Here is a 16,273-nt window from a genome sequence, read left to right as displayed (position 1 = left end):
CTTTGGGTTCTGTAACCAAGCAAAACCTCTTGCACCAACATTGAAGATCTTATTGGTGTTTCTATGTAAAGCTGTTGCAAATCAACTACATCAATCAAAGGGTTACTGTGGAGTTAGTTACTTACTAGGATCTGTGCATCATTGGTTAGTCACGTACTAGGATTCATGCATTGAAAGGAGAGATTGTCGTTACATCATAAGTCCAATTGGGTATTGGAGTAAAGATTCAACTGTAGGTTGGTATTAGATATTGAGATTCCTTTTACTTGTAACCGCTTGTTTTGATAGTAGTGAATTATCTGGAGTGGTGACCTTAAATTCACCCATTGGGGTTTTGCCTCTGTGGTTTTCCCCATTTGTAAACAAATCACCTGTGTTAAATTTATTTTCAGCTGCATTTAACTTAGTTGGTAATTTGTTTGTGCTACCACGCTTATTGCATGTAATTGAATCTAATTAATTCACTTGGCTAATTAATTGATCAATTTTATCAAAGGGGTCAATACATTCTTAGCCTATCAAAATATAGTCCATTTTATTGTAATAATTATAAAAGGTTAATATAAATCTAATTTCTATGAGCTTCTTAATGAAGATAATTCTATCTAATTAACTCAAATAATTTGATTTCAAATATAATTTAGCCAATAATTATTAGCATAGATTTCTAAATGGCTAAAAAAATAAGGAGTAAAAGGAAACAAAATAGAAACAAATTAAAGAGTGAAACTAAAAGTAATGGAAATAAAAGAGAAAGATGTACATAACAAGTGAAAACTTACAGATTATGGAGAATTGCAGTATTTTTCGTAAAGCTACCTATCATGTGATTGCTCGTTTAAAAGGAATATGCAACATTTTGAGAGAGAGAGAGAGAGAGAGAGAGAGAGAGTCATTCGTTTATGGTCCAAGCAAGAATTTTTTTTTTATTATATATTTTTTAGGAATAGAATTCATTTTACTTTACTTACGTAACTCACTTTATTAAAGAGTGTACAAGGGAACCCCTTTCACCAAAAATTTCCAGCGTTTTGCCCCATTTCTCAAACTATATAGGGATATACCCCTGTTTTGAAACTCAATAATGTGAGACTCGATTTTTGTATAAAAACTCGATTACCCTATAAGCGAGTTACTAAAAAAATCGATATTCATATAGTCGAGTTAGTATGAGCTTTGTGTCACGCTGGCAAAGAAGACGTGGCTTTTTCCAATAAAAAAAAATGCTCGTGTATACATGCATAACTCAGTAACTAGAAAATTGAGTTTGCTTTAACAATTTGAAAACCTAACGTCTCACAACGCCTGTTCACTCTCTCCCTCTACACTCTCCCTTGCTCTCTACAATCACTCTTCCTTACTCTCCCCCACTCTCCAGCAGTCTCACTCTCCCTATCCAATCTCTTTCACCCTCTTCAATCAGTTGCCGTTGTAAGAACCCTAGTGCTTCCATCGAACCCTCACTGTACTTGCCGCCATTTATTACAGGTACATTGTTTTGCCGTTGATTACTGTTTTGTGCTGCATTTGTTTTTTGGGAAATGGATGATTATCAATTTGACAGAAGATTAATTCTTGGTGTCTAATGTAGACTAATGTGGGTTTTCTAAGTTAATTCTGATTTATTGGATTGGTTTATTTTCATATAGTATGTGTTTTGAGATGAATTTTTTTTGTACTTTTTATACTGATACGACCCATGGTGCATTTTATTATTGAAAGTTATTGGGTGCATTCAGTCCTAGTCTTTTTAATGCCTTGTATGTTAGTGTCTCTTTTTTTTTGCCATGATTATTTCAATGTGGGTTTTAACTTTTGAGTTAGTTCTGAGCTGATTGAGATTGCTTTTTGTATAAGAGTTTACACTTGGTTAGCATCTTGGGTATGTTTGGAACAAGAATACTAAGCAACAATCAGGCCGATGGTTTGGACCTTTGTTTTTTTTTTTTGATAGTTTGTACGGATTTAGTTCGTGGTGCCAAGGACAAGCTCTTGAGGGTTAAAGGCCCAGTGAGAATCCCCACTAAGGTTCTACACATCACCACTAGGAAGTCCCCTTGCAGTGAAGGTATATTTTCTATATCTTACTATAGGATTCCATTTATTGAGTGCGATCGTACTACATATTAGTTATTGGGCTTGAGATTAAGCAAGCTCAAGTAATTAATAATTAGGGTTTCTTTATGCATTTTATTGTTAGCTATTTAAGCACTTTTTCTGATTATTGTAAGACAGCTTTTTGAGAATTATTAAAAAAACGTGTGTTTTCTTTTTATTGGTGACAACTCCAGTTTTGCTTGGTGCTGACTCCAAGTAGCCCTTTGGTGCTAACTCCTAAGGTTTATTCTTTTGTTCTATTGTTGTTTAATTGCTCCATTGAAATAGTGTGGTTGTCCTACATTAGTTTTGGTATCAAAGCCAGGTTTTTGGTCCATACAACACAACTGTAGACAACCACTTGAAAGCAAAACCATCAAAAGAGCAAGCCAACCAAAGATGACAGTACCTTTCAAGTTTTTGCCCCATGAGATCTTGCATAAGCCCAAACCAACCCCTGCAATCCGTATATTCCCCCAAGCCCCACATGAGTTATTCACACCCAAGCCAACAATGCCTCCCAAGCCGATGACCACAATCCGTGAGCGCCTCTAATCACAGAACCCACAACCCACAAACCACCAAAAAAAAAAAAAAAACAAAAGAACCCACGCAAGCCATCAGCCACCAGCCGCCGAGCCCCACAAATCAACCCTCAGCCACTACAGACCCGTCAGCCACTAGCCAATGACACCATCTTCACCCCTAACCACCGCCGCTGAGGAAGTCGGCCACCGCCGATGCAAGACCCAAGACCAGCAGCTACCACTCCGCCGTAGTCTTCCCCATCTCGCACCACCACAGTTGTCGACCACTAGCATCGCCATCCATCGCCGAGCCGATTATGTTGTCTCTTTTAGTTTTTGTGGTTTTCTTTTTAAGTCTGTACTTGAGTTCCTTTTAAATTCCTTCATTTGAATTTCTTTTTAGTCCGTGTCTATTGCTTTTTATTATTTTGCAAAAAAAAAAAAAAAAAAAAAAGACTTACTATAGACGAGGATGTCATCAAAGTACACAACTAAGAATTTCCTTATAAAAGGCTTGAGCACTTGAGTCATCACTCTCATAAAGGTACTAGGAGCATTGGACAATCTAAATGGCATGACCATCCACTCATATAAACCATCCTTCATCTTGAAGGTAGTTTTCCACTCATCACCAGAATGAACTCTAATTTGATGATAGCCACTTTTCAAGTCTATCTTGGAGAAGATTGTTGCTCCAGCCATCATATCCAACATGTCATCCAACTGAGAGATAGGAAAACAATATTTCACAGTGATCTTGTTGATGGCACGACTATCAACACACATCCTCCAAGTTCCATCTTTCTTTGGGGTTAAGAGTGCAAGGACTACACAAGGACTCATGCTTTCACGAACAAAACCCTTCCTAAGTAGTTCTTCTACTTGCCTTTGCAACTCGGCATGCTCTGTAGGGCTCATCCTATATTGAGGCAAGTTAGGTAGGGTCGCTTTGGGCACAAAATCTATGGCATGTTGTATGTCACGCATGGGCGGTAAATGATCAGGGAGTTCCTTAGGGAAAACGTCCTTAAATTCCTAGAGCACTGACTTCACTTCTTCAGGTTGCTCCTCACGGGTCTCTCTATGAAGTTCCCTGGCAACTAAGACAAACACAATGGATTCTTGAATTGCTATCCTTTCAAATGCCTTTGGGCTTAAGATGTTCAGGCCTTTCACTTTTGGTGATTCTGTCTTCTTGCTCATGTCGATTGGCCTGGGTTTCAAAGGATTGAGCACAATCTTCTTACCTTCAAACATAAATGAGCAAGAATTGGATCGCCCATGAAGGGCGACATCTAGATCATAAAGCCAAGGCCTACCTAAGATAATATGCCCTACATCCATAGGAATTACGTCACACCATATTTCAGCCTTGTAAGTGAGGAATTGAAGTGGGACACACACTCTTTCTTTTATGGCTATGGAGGAAGTATCCACCCAAGAAACTTTATATGGGTTAGGGTGAGGGGTCAATTTCAAGTCTAGGCGGGAAACAACGTTAGAGGACACCGCATTAATGCAACTCCCACTATTTATAATAACCTGGCAAGTTTTGTCTCCACACTTAGTGTAAGTTTGGAAGATGGCACTCCTTCGCCAATCATCAGTGTCTCTCTACTCTGTCGAAGCACATCTTACCACATTCACTCTAGGGACACCAAAGTCCTTGAAGTCATCAACCCAGGGAGAAATGGCTCTAATGCATGCAAGGTAGTTAGGATCATCTTCCCATTTTGCCTCAACATTTTGGGTTTCTTCAACATTTGGATCATACACCAACTCCTCAACATCTTTTACCCTTTCATCATCCTCTTGAATGACAAGGGTCCTAGAGGGACATCTAGCTGCGATGTGTCCAACCCCATTGCATTTGAAGCATTGGAAGCAAAAGCCTAACCTTAAAGACTCATTGACCACACCTTTTCCCTTGTCCTCTTTTTCTATTAGGGTGCTATTGGGTTGACCTTGGGGGTAAGGAAAGTCTAGATTTGCTACCAAAAGGTTAAGGGTTGGTGGGAACACTCCGGAGTTCAGAACGTCACCAAAAGATAGATTTGGATGCTAACTCACAATTCCTAGCAAGGTCATATGCTTCTACTAAGGTAGTGACTCCTTGGGTGATAATCTCGCCTAGTAGGTTAGCATTTAAACCTTTCTTGAACCTATTGAGCGTGACAACCTCTTCCTCGACTATTTGAATTTGTCTCTTGAACTCCTTGAACTTCTCTATATATTCAGCCACAGGAGCAGTGTCTTGCTTTAGGCAATCCCATTCCTCAAGAAGGGAGCTCCTATAAGTTGGAGGAAGACAATTCCTCGAGAGTGCATCCTTCATCTCAAGCCAATCAGTAATAAGAGGCTCATGTTGTCGCCTAAGGGTTTCCTCAAGGTCCTCCCAGAAAAGGTTGGCTCTTCCAATTAACTTCATCCTAGCATACCTCACTTTCTTATTCTCAGCCCAATGGTAATAGTTAAAGAATTTCTCCATTTGACGCAACCAATCAGTGAAAACCCATGGGTCGAGGCAGCCATCAAAGGTGGGTGCTTCTATCTTTTCCTTGGACATCCTATCATCATAATCCCTAGGGCCATTATGATTATAGTGATCATGTTCAAAGTTTGGAGCCCTATTAAAGTAATCGTGGTTATTTTGCCTAAGCATGTTATCTCCTTCATGGTTAATGGTCTTTCTTTGAGATGCTTCAATTCGCTTTACCCTATCCAGTAAATTATGGACACTCTTTGCTAGGTCTTCTATGGTTTGCTCTAAGGAGGACCTAGGCTTGTAAGTGGATTGATGTTCAGGGTTTGACATGATGCGACTACCATGTAGATGCATGCAACACTATATTTATGAATGCAATTGAGATTCCCAAAAATTCAAGTAACCAATTCTCAATGTAAAATTAAGGTCAAGCAAGAGTGCATGTAGAGACTAGATCAACGAATCAAATGAATAAATTGCAGTCAAGTAATGACAGTGTCCACAATATTGAGAGATAGCCCGAATAAAAGTCAAATTCCAATAAGCTCCACAATTAATAATGAGAATTAGATATTTCAAAGAAACTTGTTTTTTTTTTTTTTTGGAATTTTAGAATGGGTATTGAAAGAAAGCACAAATAATAAAATAGCTAGCTTGAGCACAAAATGGGTAGGCTAGTGGGGAATGGTGGGATATGCACATAAAAAATATAAAGATAATATTTTTCAATGAGACAAAATTGAACCCACCAAAAGAGAGTAAGTGTTGCACCCTAGTCAATGGCCAACTTATTGCACTAGATAGTCACGGGCTTGGCTCCTCACATGAATGGATCTGACTTGGACAAATGGACCTGTGGAGAACTATTTAAGGCCCAATACATACAATGGGTTGTCACAGTAACAATAATTTATTTCCTTTTTTTTTTTTTTTTTTTTGCAAAATAATAAAAAGCAATAGACACGGACTAAAAAGAAACTCAAATGAAGGAATTTAAAAGGAACTCAAGTACAGACTTAAAAAGAAAACCACAAAAACTAAAAGAGACAACATAATCGGCTCGGCGATGGATGGCGGTGCTAGTGGTCGACAACTGTGGTGGCGCGAGATAGGGAAGACTGCGGCGGAGTGGTAGTTGCTGGTCTTGGGTCTTGCATCGGCGGTGGCCGACTTCCTCAGCGGCGGTGGTTAGGGGTGAAGATGGTGTTAGTGGCTAGTGGCTGATGGGTCTGTAGTGGCTGAGTGTTGATTTGTGGGGCTCGGCGGCTGGTGGCTGATGGCTTGCGTGGGTTCTTTTGTTTTTTTTTTTTTTTTGGTGGTTTGTGGGNACCCCGTCGAGTGGAAATTTGAAGAGCTCTGATAGTACTCCAGCAAGTCAAGATCCAGTCGTTGTAACTCATCTTGAGTAATCATGTGCAATAAGAATCTGGTCGCCCTCGCCACCGAACTAGGAAACGGTGAACTCCTCCATCTATGGTAGAAACAATCTGCTCATCTAAATAGCATCAATAGATTCTTTATGTGCATAGGGCAGATTTAAAGGTAAAGAGGTAGGGAATAGGGCATCAAATAGAATCAGTAATGCTCATCAAAAGGGGTATACGGGAATAGCTGTGGGTTTTATAAGCACTAGATCCTCAATATTAAAGGAGGAGCTAATACCATAATCATGAGGAAGGTCAATGACATATGCATTTAGGCCCATTCGTTTCAATACCTTGAATGGACCGGCACTACGTCTTGCAATTTCTTAACGTCCTCGAGGAAACCGTTCAGGGTCAAATCCGAATCATGACATAATTCTCTACTTGAAACTTTGTGCATGAACACCGATGAGTATCAACATGAATTTTATATTGAGAATACTTACTTGAATTTTTTTGCGAATCTCATTATGAAAATCATGAATATGTTGTGCAAATGCCTCAGCATATTCAGAAATCCTAACATGTGGGGACATGACAAAGATCTAGGGCTTCCTAGGTGTATATCCATTGCAACCTCAAAAGGACTAGCACTATAAACCTATTGATAGAGCTATTATATGCAAGTTGGGCTATAGGCAGAATTGAATCCCAATTCCGATTGGCTCCACCCATTAGACATCGAAGGAGGTTGCCTAGACTACAATTAACTACCTCAGTTTGACCATCAGTTTGAGGATGAAATGCCGTTGGAAAATTTCAATTTGGCTGCCTACTAAAGCCACAGGTTTTCCAAAAATATTTCCACTCGACGGGGTCGAGTTCTTCTCACCCAGGGGGAGTTGGTGCGGACACAAGGTACAAGCCCCTAATTATATGCATGTATGGGAGGAAGAGAAAAAAGAAGATGGCCCAACCTGTGGCCTTATGGATGGAGCCTATTAGTTATTGGGCTTGAGATTAAGCAAGCCCGAGCATTTAATAATTAGGGTTTCTTTATAAATTTTTTTGTTAGCTATTTAAGCACTTTTTCTTATTATTGTAAGACAGTTTTTTGAGAATTATTAAAAAAACGTGTGTTTTCTTTTCACTGATGCCGACTCTAATTTTGTTTGGTGTTGACTCCAAGCAGGCCTTAGGTGCTAACTCCTAGGGTTTATCCTTTTGTTCTATTGTTGTTTAATTGCCATTGAAATAGTGTGGTTGTCCTATGTCAGCCCCCCTAGCTTTTTGAAAATTTCATTTCTAGCCGACAAAATTCAAAATTTCATAGTAGCTAGATAATTTTCACATGGTAGGACATAGAAGTAGGGCAGGAACTATGAGGTTGGGGTTGATACAATGGTAGGAGATAAAAAAATAATTGAGTACTCCTTTATCAAAAAAACTGAAGAAAAAAAAAGAGAGAGAGGCAGTTGAGTACTCAATTACAAACTTAAGCTTTAAATAAAAAACTTTAATAATTTATTGAGCTTTTACTTTATTTAAACTAGTAAGTTGCTCGTGCAATGCACGGATAATTTTGTAATATTTTATATAAGACTGTTTTGGATAGTGTTGTACATATATTATAAAGAAAAAGTAAACTAAATTAGAGTAAAGAAACATATATATTTTGAGATATTAAAAATTAGTTTAGTAGTTTCATTGAATATTTATAGCTTCTCAAGGTAAGATTAATTTAAAAAAAAAAATCATGAAACCAAAAATAAATGCAAAAGAATAACGGGACTATGAAAATCAACTAATTAGTATTGTGTTCACATATTTCATACTATGAAATGAAATTATGTCCAACTCTCTCACTGTCTTCCACTCATCGATAATGCAACAATAGGATATGGTGTGTGCAAGTGTGTATGCATGTATCTTATAGATGCTTTAAAACTATAGTAGAATATGGTTTTACATTACGTACTAAATATTCTTCCTACTTATACACCCAAAACAAAAATTATCCAACCAAATTACCCAAACCTAAATCATATTTAATCATCTAATTTAAAAAGAAGAAAAAAAATACCTGCAGGGGTTTTGGCGTCTGATGCTAGTGGGAGGCCAATATGATGGAGGCGGCAGTCCCTCAAATTTCTCTTTCTCACTGTTTCAAATGTTTTGTCAGTCTCAAGTCTTTTATAATGAAACAATGCATTTTGATTTTGTAGTGAAACAATGCATTTTATTTAATAGTCCACAACATTTTTGTGTCTTTCTACTTCTCTCCAAGACCTTATCTGGTTAGTTATTACTTAGTCCTTAATTATTATTATTTTGCTTTTTTTAAAATATAAAATGGTGGGCATGCTAAAAGATATAAAAAGAGAGAGTGTGTGATCTAAGCTTAGGCAATTAATGAGAGACTAATGAGATAACAGTAAAATAAGTAATGTAAACTTTTGGGTAACAGTAAAAAAAAACTTAATGAAAGAAGTAAAAAATGCTAAATGCAAACTTAGAGCGTCACTTAGCAAAACCTCATGCACTCCCGCATGAGGTCTCTGCTTATATATAATATATATATATATATATATATAAATATATATATATATATAATATTATATATATATATATATATGATGTTTATTCATTTATAACTCCTAATCACTAATCAGCATACGTGCAAAATAAGCATAGATTTTTTTTTTTTTATCTTTATTTAAAAAAAGAAAAAGAAAAAGGATATTGCTATTGTGTTCATCCTTATAAGAATTTAAAGCATAGATTAAATTTTCATATATTTTAAAAATTTTCTTTGATTTTTTATAATTTAATATCGTGTTGGTTTAAATAAATTTTTTCTCAAGCTTTCAGAGGATGGACTTTAGATAAGAGAANATTGCGTTCACCTTTATAAGAATTTAAGCATAGATTTTTTTTTTTTTATCTTTATTTAAAAAGAAAAAGAAAAAGGATATTGCTATTGTGTTCATCCTTATAAGAATTTAAAGCATAGATTAAATTTTCATTATTTTTAAAAAATTTCTTTGATTTTTTATAATTTATATATGTGTTGGTTTAAATAATTTTTTCTCAAGCTTTCAGAGGATGGACTTTAGATAAGATGTTCAACTTTTACACACGAAGCATTGATTGTAAGTGTTGTACATGGAAAAATAGAAATAAGAAATTAAGAATATGGTCCATTTTGGTCGGCCTTAGCTTGATTTGTCTAGACATCAATTTTCTCTCTTGCCAAAAGTCTTACTTATTTTAGGTGGAAGTTTCCTGGATTATTACTTGTATACAAATTCCAAGATCATTAAATTGGAATAGGTCCCTTACTCACCTAACCAATTGGAATATGATGAAATTTCTTCCCATCCACACTAAACGTTGTGTATACTCCAAATTTATTCTGCATCTCATAATGATACATTGTTAATAGGTATCATCCAAGTTCAACATGATTGAGAGTTGTAATTGAGACTATAGCCCAGAAGTTTTACTATTCAATACTTTGAGAGAAAAATTAAACTCTCATTTGATGTAACACGAGACTAAGGAATTTGACACTGTATACACTGGGGTTTGTTCTTGATGTTGTGAAATTGCTGTAGGTACTAAAATCTAGTTTGATAAGTTGGCAAGTCATTTTCTTTAAGTGTGAAAATGAAAAGTCTATAATGGAAAACTTTTATGTTCCTACAATAAATGTTTTGGAGAGAAAATTGTTAGCCCTCTTATCCCATTGGGACCCCCTATTTATACAAAGGAAAAGGGGTCCAATATTCCTGAGTGTGACTTAGTTACATGAAATTTTGTGTAATTGTGCCTATATTTCTTTTAAAAATTTAATTATAATTTTAGACTCTAATTTGGTGATTTTTATATGATTTTTGTGGTTTGATTTTGATTTAGTAAGACATATTAGCCAAAGAAACAAAGGTAGAGCTATTAAAGAAATCTTTACTTTTAGATTAGCAATTACAAATGGCTAATGTTGCATTGTCATTTGTGGTTGTGGTATGAATAAGTGGTATGTTGTTTGGGCACTGATTGAGGCAAAGCAATTAACCATATTAAAAGGGGTTAGCAACTTTTTCTTCCTCCTTTACCATTTGTGGTATGTATATGCCTTTTTCACATATGCTCACGAACCTCTCCCTTAGAAGGTATTGTCCGCTTTGGGTGAAGGATTTGCTCAATCCCATATCGAGGAGAGACGCCTCCCACCTTCAGCTTATAAGCGTTGGAGGCGTCTCTCCCCGATGTGGGATTGAGCAAATCCGTGAGGGTCTTCACCCAAAGTGGACAATACTTCTAACGAAGAGGTTCGTCCCTCCACAACTATATTCATTAAAAAATAAATTTTTTTTTTTTTTAAAAAAAAGAGAGAGAGAGAGAGAGAGAGAGAGAGAGGTATTTGCTATAGTTTTTTTTTTTTTTTTAAGAATTGATCTTTTTTTTTTTTTTTTACATAAAGTAAATTAATTGAGTAATTTATTTTTTGTCCACAAATAGGGATTTGAACTTAAAATTAAGCATGACTTTGGTGGTTGTCTACTTGTCTTCTTTGAGGGCATTTTCTGCATGTGAAGTTTTCTCCAACTTGTTGGAAGATCCATCTTAGATTGTTTATTTTTGCTTCATATTTGAGAGCCTAAAAAATATAATATAGAAAAAAATCAAAAGGAAGCTATAAAATCTATGTATCAAGAGTCAAGAGCTGCACTGCACTCAAATTCTAGTGTTTCATCATGAACAGGGACGGAACCAGGATTCATACCTGAGGGGGGCCAAAGCTTAAAACCAAAAAAAAAGTTATGAAAATAAAAACTAACATCTATTTCATATTCAACAAAATACTACATACAAAATAAGTATTTCTTAAATATTTATATTATAAAACACATCAACAAAGTATAACATACAAAATAAGTATTTTTTATTTTGTGTACGATTTTGTTTAGTCCATATTATTTTTATTTATTTATTATTTTGTTTTTGTAGTTGAAGGGGCATAAATTTTATTTTTTATATTTTCTTGTAAGTCAATATCTAAATATTTTAGAAAATGAGAGACAAATATATATATATATATAAGAGCAAATCTTAATTTTTTTTATACTTTTTAAAAAAAAAAAAAAATTTGTGTGTGTGTGTGTGTTTTTGGGGGGGTGGGGGTGGGGGGTGGCAATGGCCCCCCTCTGCCCTAGTGTAGGTCCGCCTCTGATCATGAACAAAGGCCTTAAGAATGGAGTAAATAAGCTAACAGACTCAGGTGGGCATGCATGCATGCTTGGGCGATGTTTTTATTATATTCAAGCCTAGATTGAGCCTTGACCCACATGAGAAATCAATCATATATATATATATATATAGCATACATGGTAAAGCTAAGAACGTTGATGGTTGTCTACTGGTCTTCTTCCAAGGGTATTTCTGTGAAGTTCTTTCCAACCTTGTTGGAAGATTTGTCTTAAATGTTAGGTAAATTACGAGTTTGGTCCCCCTAATATTTAGATTGTGTCAATTTGGTTTCTAACATTTTAAATGTATTAATTTAATCTTTGATCTATTGGTATTGTACGAAAATGCTAATTGCTAAAGTGATGGACGAAAAATGGTTCCTACCCCTTTGGTAGGAAAATATTTCTTTTCAAATTAATTTGAAAAGAAACCCTTCAAACCCTTTAAACTCCTCCTATATTTTTTTTATTGGTGTGAATTTTGAAAATTTAATCTTTGGATTGCATGTTCTTATTATATCCTCAATGCCTCCAAAATATTAAGAAGATAAAAAAATCAATAACTATGTTATCAATAAAATGTTTAAAATTCAAGTTTTTGTAATTTAAAATTATGTATAAAAAATATATTTATTAATCAAATAATAGATAATATTTAATTTGAACAAAATTTGACATGTATATTAAGAATATAAAAAAAAAAATCTAATAGTTTAAATTTTTAAAATTCACCCAATAAAAAAATATAAAAAAATTTAAAGAATTTCTTTAATTTTGAGAGAAACGTTTTCTTTAATTTCTTTAATTTGCCTTCTTCGTTTTTAGTCAAGTCAAGAACTCGTACTTTTTAAAACAGGAGAAGTCAAGTCAAGTCAGTCAACAACAACTACAGGCACAGACACAGTCAACAACAACAACTCTAGTGTAGGTCCAAAGTGTGGCCCCTGCTTTTTAAAGAATCTTTAGACTTTAGACTTTGGTAGAGTATGGACTATGGAGTGTTTCCCTCGGAGATTCTCACGCGGACTGAAGGTGATCCACACTTTGATTCTTGGCTTCTTGCTACTAAAGGCGAAGCTAAATAAAATGCAAATGCGAGTAAAATGAAGGCGAAATGAGATATAGTTGCTATAGTTTATTTTTTTATTTACTTATCTAATTCAAACAAATATATATGCTTTTTTTACAAAAGAATTTATAAATTTTTTTTGTACATAAAATAAATAAATTGAGTTCAGTAATTTATTTTATGGCTAAATGGGGATTCAAACTCAAAATTAAGAATGTCTTTGGTGGTTGTCTACTTGTCTTCTTTGAGGGTATTTTTTGTGAAGTTTTTTCAAAACATTTTGGGAATTCAACTTTAGATTTTTTGTTTTTCTTTCATCTTTTTTAAGCCTAAAAATTAAAATTAAGAAGGAAAAAAAAAACCAAATAAACAAACAAAAATTAAAGCTAAACCGATCTCACATATACCATCAGAAAAAAAACAGGCCCATAAAGGCGCATTCATCAAATTATGAGCTACTTCTAATAAGTAATAGAGTAATAGAGGACACTACAATAGGCCCGAAAGGTAAGCCCATCTAACAACTAAACTTCCCACAGAACTTTTCGGACTGCGTTACACTAAGCCCTGTATCTTTGTACCAATTGTGTAAGCCCAACATGTCACACAAAAGGGCTATGAAATCTACTTATCAAGGGCTGCCCTTGACGCAAATGGTGGTGCTATCATGAACAAAGGCCTTAAGAATGGAGTAAACAAAGCTGATGATACATCCTTGTGTAATGAATACTAATCAGCATAACATAGTTCAGCTAGGGCATGGCTAGGCAGTGTTTATAAATGTTGAAGCCAGGATATTGAGACTTGACCCACATGACAAATCAATCATAGAATACATATATGGTACACCAATGACCAAGCATGCTCAATGTCACGACCCAAATCCATGGAATATGAATTTAGATGCATGACTACTTGCTGATCTTGCATATCTCAATAAACGTAATTAATTTAAAAATTAAGAAAACTCCAAATAAACAATGCTTTTAATAAACCTCTTATAATATCTAAACTCCACAATTTAAAAATAATCTCCAAATACTGTAAAATCTTAAGCGAAAAAATAACTAAAAATCCTATAAGGCTCCAAGCATTATTGAAGTCGCCTAAAAACTCCCACGCTCTACCTTGCACCTTACGAAGCAATCCAAAGGTTCAATTTCCCAACTAAACTTTAATCTGAAAATTGTAATTAATGGGATGAGCCACACATCAAGTAAGCAATTATGCACAATACACAACAAGATAGAGTCAAGCAAAGCATGAGTATTTAGATTTCACAAATTCACTCAAAGATATCAAATATAGTTTTCCAAACATATAATAAGCCACTTAATACAAAAGTAATCAAATCTTAAAATCATTAGAAAACACATACATATAATTTATCAGAGCACAATGTCACATATACACATATCACATATTCTCACATACAATCCTGTGAGTGGATACCAACATCTACCCTTTGCTAGTGAAATATCAACATTTATTCTCTTGTACAACCCCGTGAGCGGGCTTACACATATATCTGATCAATTTTAAAAACACTTAATGAGTCACATATCACAAAAGCGAAGTTTATACAACGTAGAATAATTTATTTAATTGTAACAATCATTCCAAATATAGAGGCTTATTGAAGATCACAATATTGAATTGAACATAAATCAAAGGATGCTTGACTCTCTTGGGAAATGAGTAGGAACTAAGGAGTTTATACAAGTATTTTACAATTCTTGAGTAAATCTGAAAATTCAATTTGCTAAAAGAAACATTTTAAATACCANAAAAAAAAAAAAAAAATCTATTAGCAATCAGTGAAACCCAACTAATATCTACCCAAAATATAATCTATGGTGAACCACTCAAACAAAGATGCTAAACTTTCAACATCTTGTTGTATATTCTTTTTCTTGCATGCTTTGATGGTTTTCCCTTCCAACCAGCATGCTGAATAAAAACGAAACTGCTAGCTTTCTTGCTACCATAGATGCAAATGCATAAATGCACTTTACATGGAAAAGAGGTATCCATATCAAGTTGACATAGGCATTATGTATATATCTTTGCATATCCTTCTCTTTCTATAACTCAAAAGTCCTTTAATTTTGTCATGCATTTTTATCTATTGTTGCTTTTGCCTTTTGTCGATTCATCACTAGATTTTAGTATGATCTTAACCTACTCAGCAATCCTCTCTTATCTATGTTATACTAATTAATTACAAACACAGATACGTGATCAACATTGATTAGTTTCTTAAAAATCCAAAGCATTCAAAATTTTGAGATAAGACTTAATCATTGACATTGTATGCCTTTTCTACCCACCATGTAAAAACTCCTCTCTTTAGATTCCTTTCTCAGTTTCAGACCATGCAAACCTAAAAATATGGTCTTGTCAGTCCAATGATCCAAGTTTTCACGTTCCATGGAAGAGGTCGTTCTTGGCCATCCAGGGTCTTCAGGTAGTATGTATGATCCTTCTCTGGAATGACGAATTACTTCGTAGGGTCTCTCCCATGCTGGCCCTAATTTCCTTAGGGATGGGTCATTTGTTGCCTGCGAGACTTTTCTAAGGATGAGGTCGCCTATGTCAAATATTCTCACCTTCACCTTCTTGTTGTAGTATCTGGCCATTGCTCCCTTATACTTTGCCATTTGCTTCATAGCTTCGTCTCTTACCTCGTCGATCAGATCTAGATTATTGTTGAGTTCTTATTGGTTCCTCTGCTCTTCATAATTTTTTATCCGGATGCTCGTCAACCCTACTTCCACTAGTATAATGGCTTCAGTTCCAAACATCAGTCTTAATGGTGTTTCCCCCGTTGACACTCTTGTGGTTGTCCTGTACTCCCATAAAAATTTTGACAGTTCTTTATGCCATATACCCTTTGCCCCCCCCAAGCAGAATTTTGATAATTTTTAGTAGGCTTCTATTCATTACTTCCGTTTGACCATTAGCTTAAAGGTGTCTTGGGGAGGAGTAGTGGTTCTTAATGCCTAAGTCTTTGCAAATTTTTTGAAACTTAGGATTATCAAATTGCCTCCCATTTTCCAATATGATTATGTTAGGAATCCTGAATCTGCAAACTATGTTTTTCCATACAAAGCTGGTGATCTTTGCTTCTGTGATCGTCGATGTTTGCTCAGCTTCCACCCACTTTGTGAAGTAATCAATTACGACGATTAGGAACTTGAATTGCTTCATTCCTATAGGGAGTGGTCCATTATGCTGATCCCCCATTAAGTGAAAGGCCAAGGTGCAATTATCAACGTTATTGGCTCCCCTAGTAATGTTTGGACATTCACAAGGCGTTGGCACTGGTCGCATGCCTTAAGGAGGTTATGTGCATCCTTCTGTAGTGTTGGCCAGTAATAACCTGCCCTGAGTGTTTTTCTTGTCAGAGACCTTGCTCCTGTGTGGTTATCGCAAATTCCTTCGTGTATCTCTCGCAACACATAGTCGGCCTCTTCCTTGTT

At 35.3% G+C, this 16,273-nt stretch overlaps 1 protein-coding gene across 1 annotated transcript; it reads right to left on the bottom strand.

Moving 5' to 3' along the window:
• Positions 1–3,659: 3,659 nt before the first annotated feature.
• LOC112031968 (uncharacterized) lies at positions 3,660–5,439 on the bottom strand. The gene is made up of 3 exons (XM_024064670.2): positions 4,695–5,439; positions 4,263–4,588; positions 3,660–4,166 (listed from the first exon to the last, which is right to left on the bottom strand). Exons 1-3 carry the CDS (start codon positions 5,437–5,439, stop codon positions 3,660–3,662), a joined length of 1,578 nt encoding a protein of 525 aa, XP_023920438.2.
• Positions 5,440–16,273: the final 10,834 nt, after the last annotated feature.

Source organism: Quercus suber, unplaced genomic scaffold, assembly GCF_002906115.3.
Source record: "Quercus suber isolate HL8 unplaced genomic scaffold, Cork oak 2.0 scaffold_518, whole genome shotgun sequence".
NCBI classification, from domain to species: Eukaryota; Viridiplantae; Streptophyta; class Magnoliopsida; order Fagales; family Fagaceae; genus Quercus; species Quercus suber.
The sequence above is the reverse complement of the archived record's forward strand: the minus strand, read 5'-3'. Positions and strand labels throughout refer to the sequence as shown.

Bases quoted from the DNA above. Each gene is read 5' to 3' on its own strand.
- LOC112031968 (XM_024064670.2), bottom strand. From the start codon at position 5,439: ATGTCAAACCCTGAACATCAATCCACTTACAAGCCTAGGTCCTCCTTA. The intron at 4,589-4,694 runs GTGAGTTAGCAT...CTTACCCCCAAG, and splicing joins ATATGACCTTGCTAGGAATT to GTCAACCCAATAGCACCCTA. The intron at 4,167-4,262 runs GTAAGATGTGCT...AAAACTTGCCAG, and splicing joins GTGTCCCTAGAGTGAATGTG to GTTATTATAAATAGTGGGAG.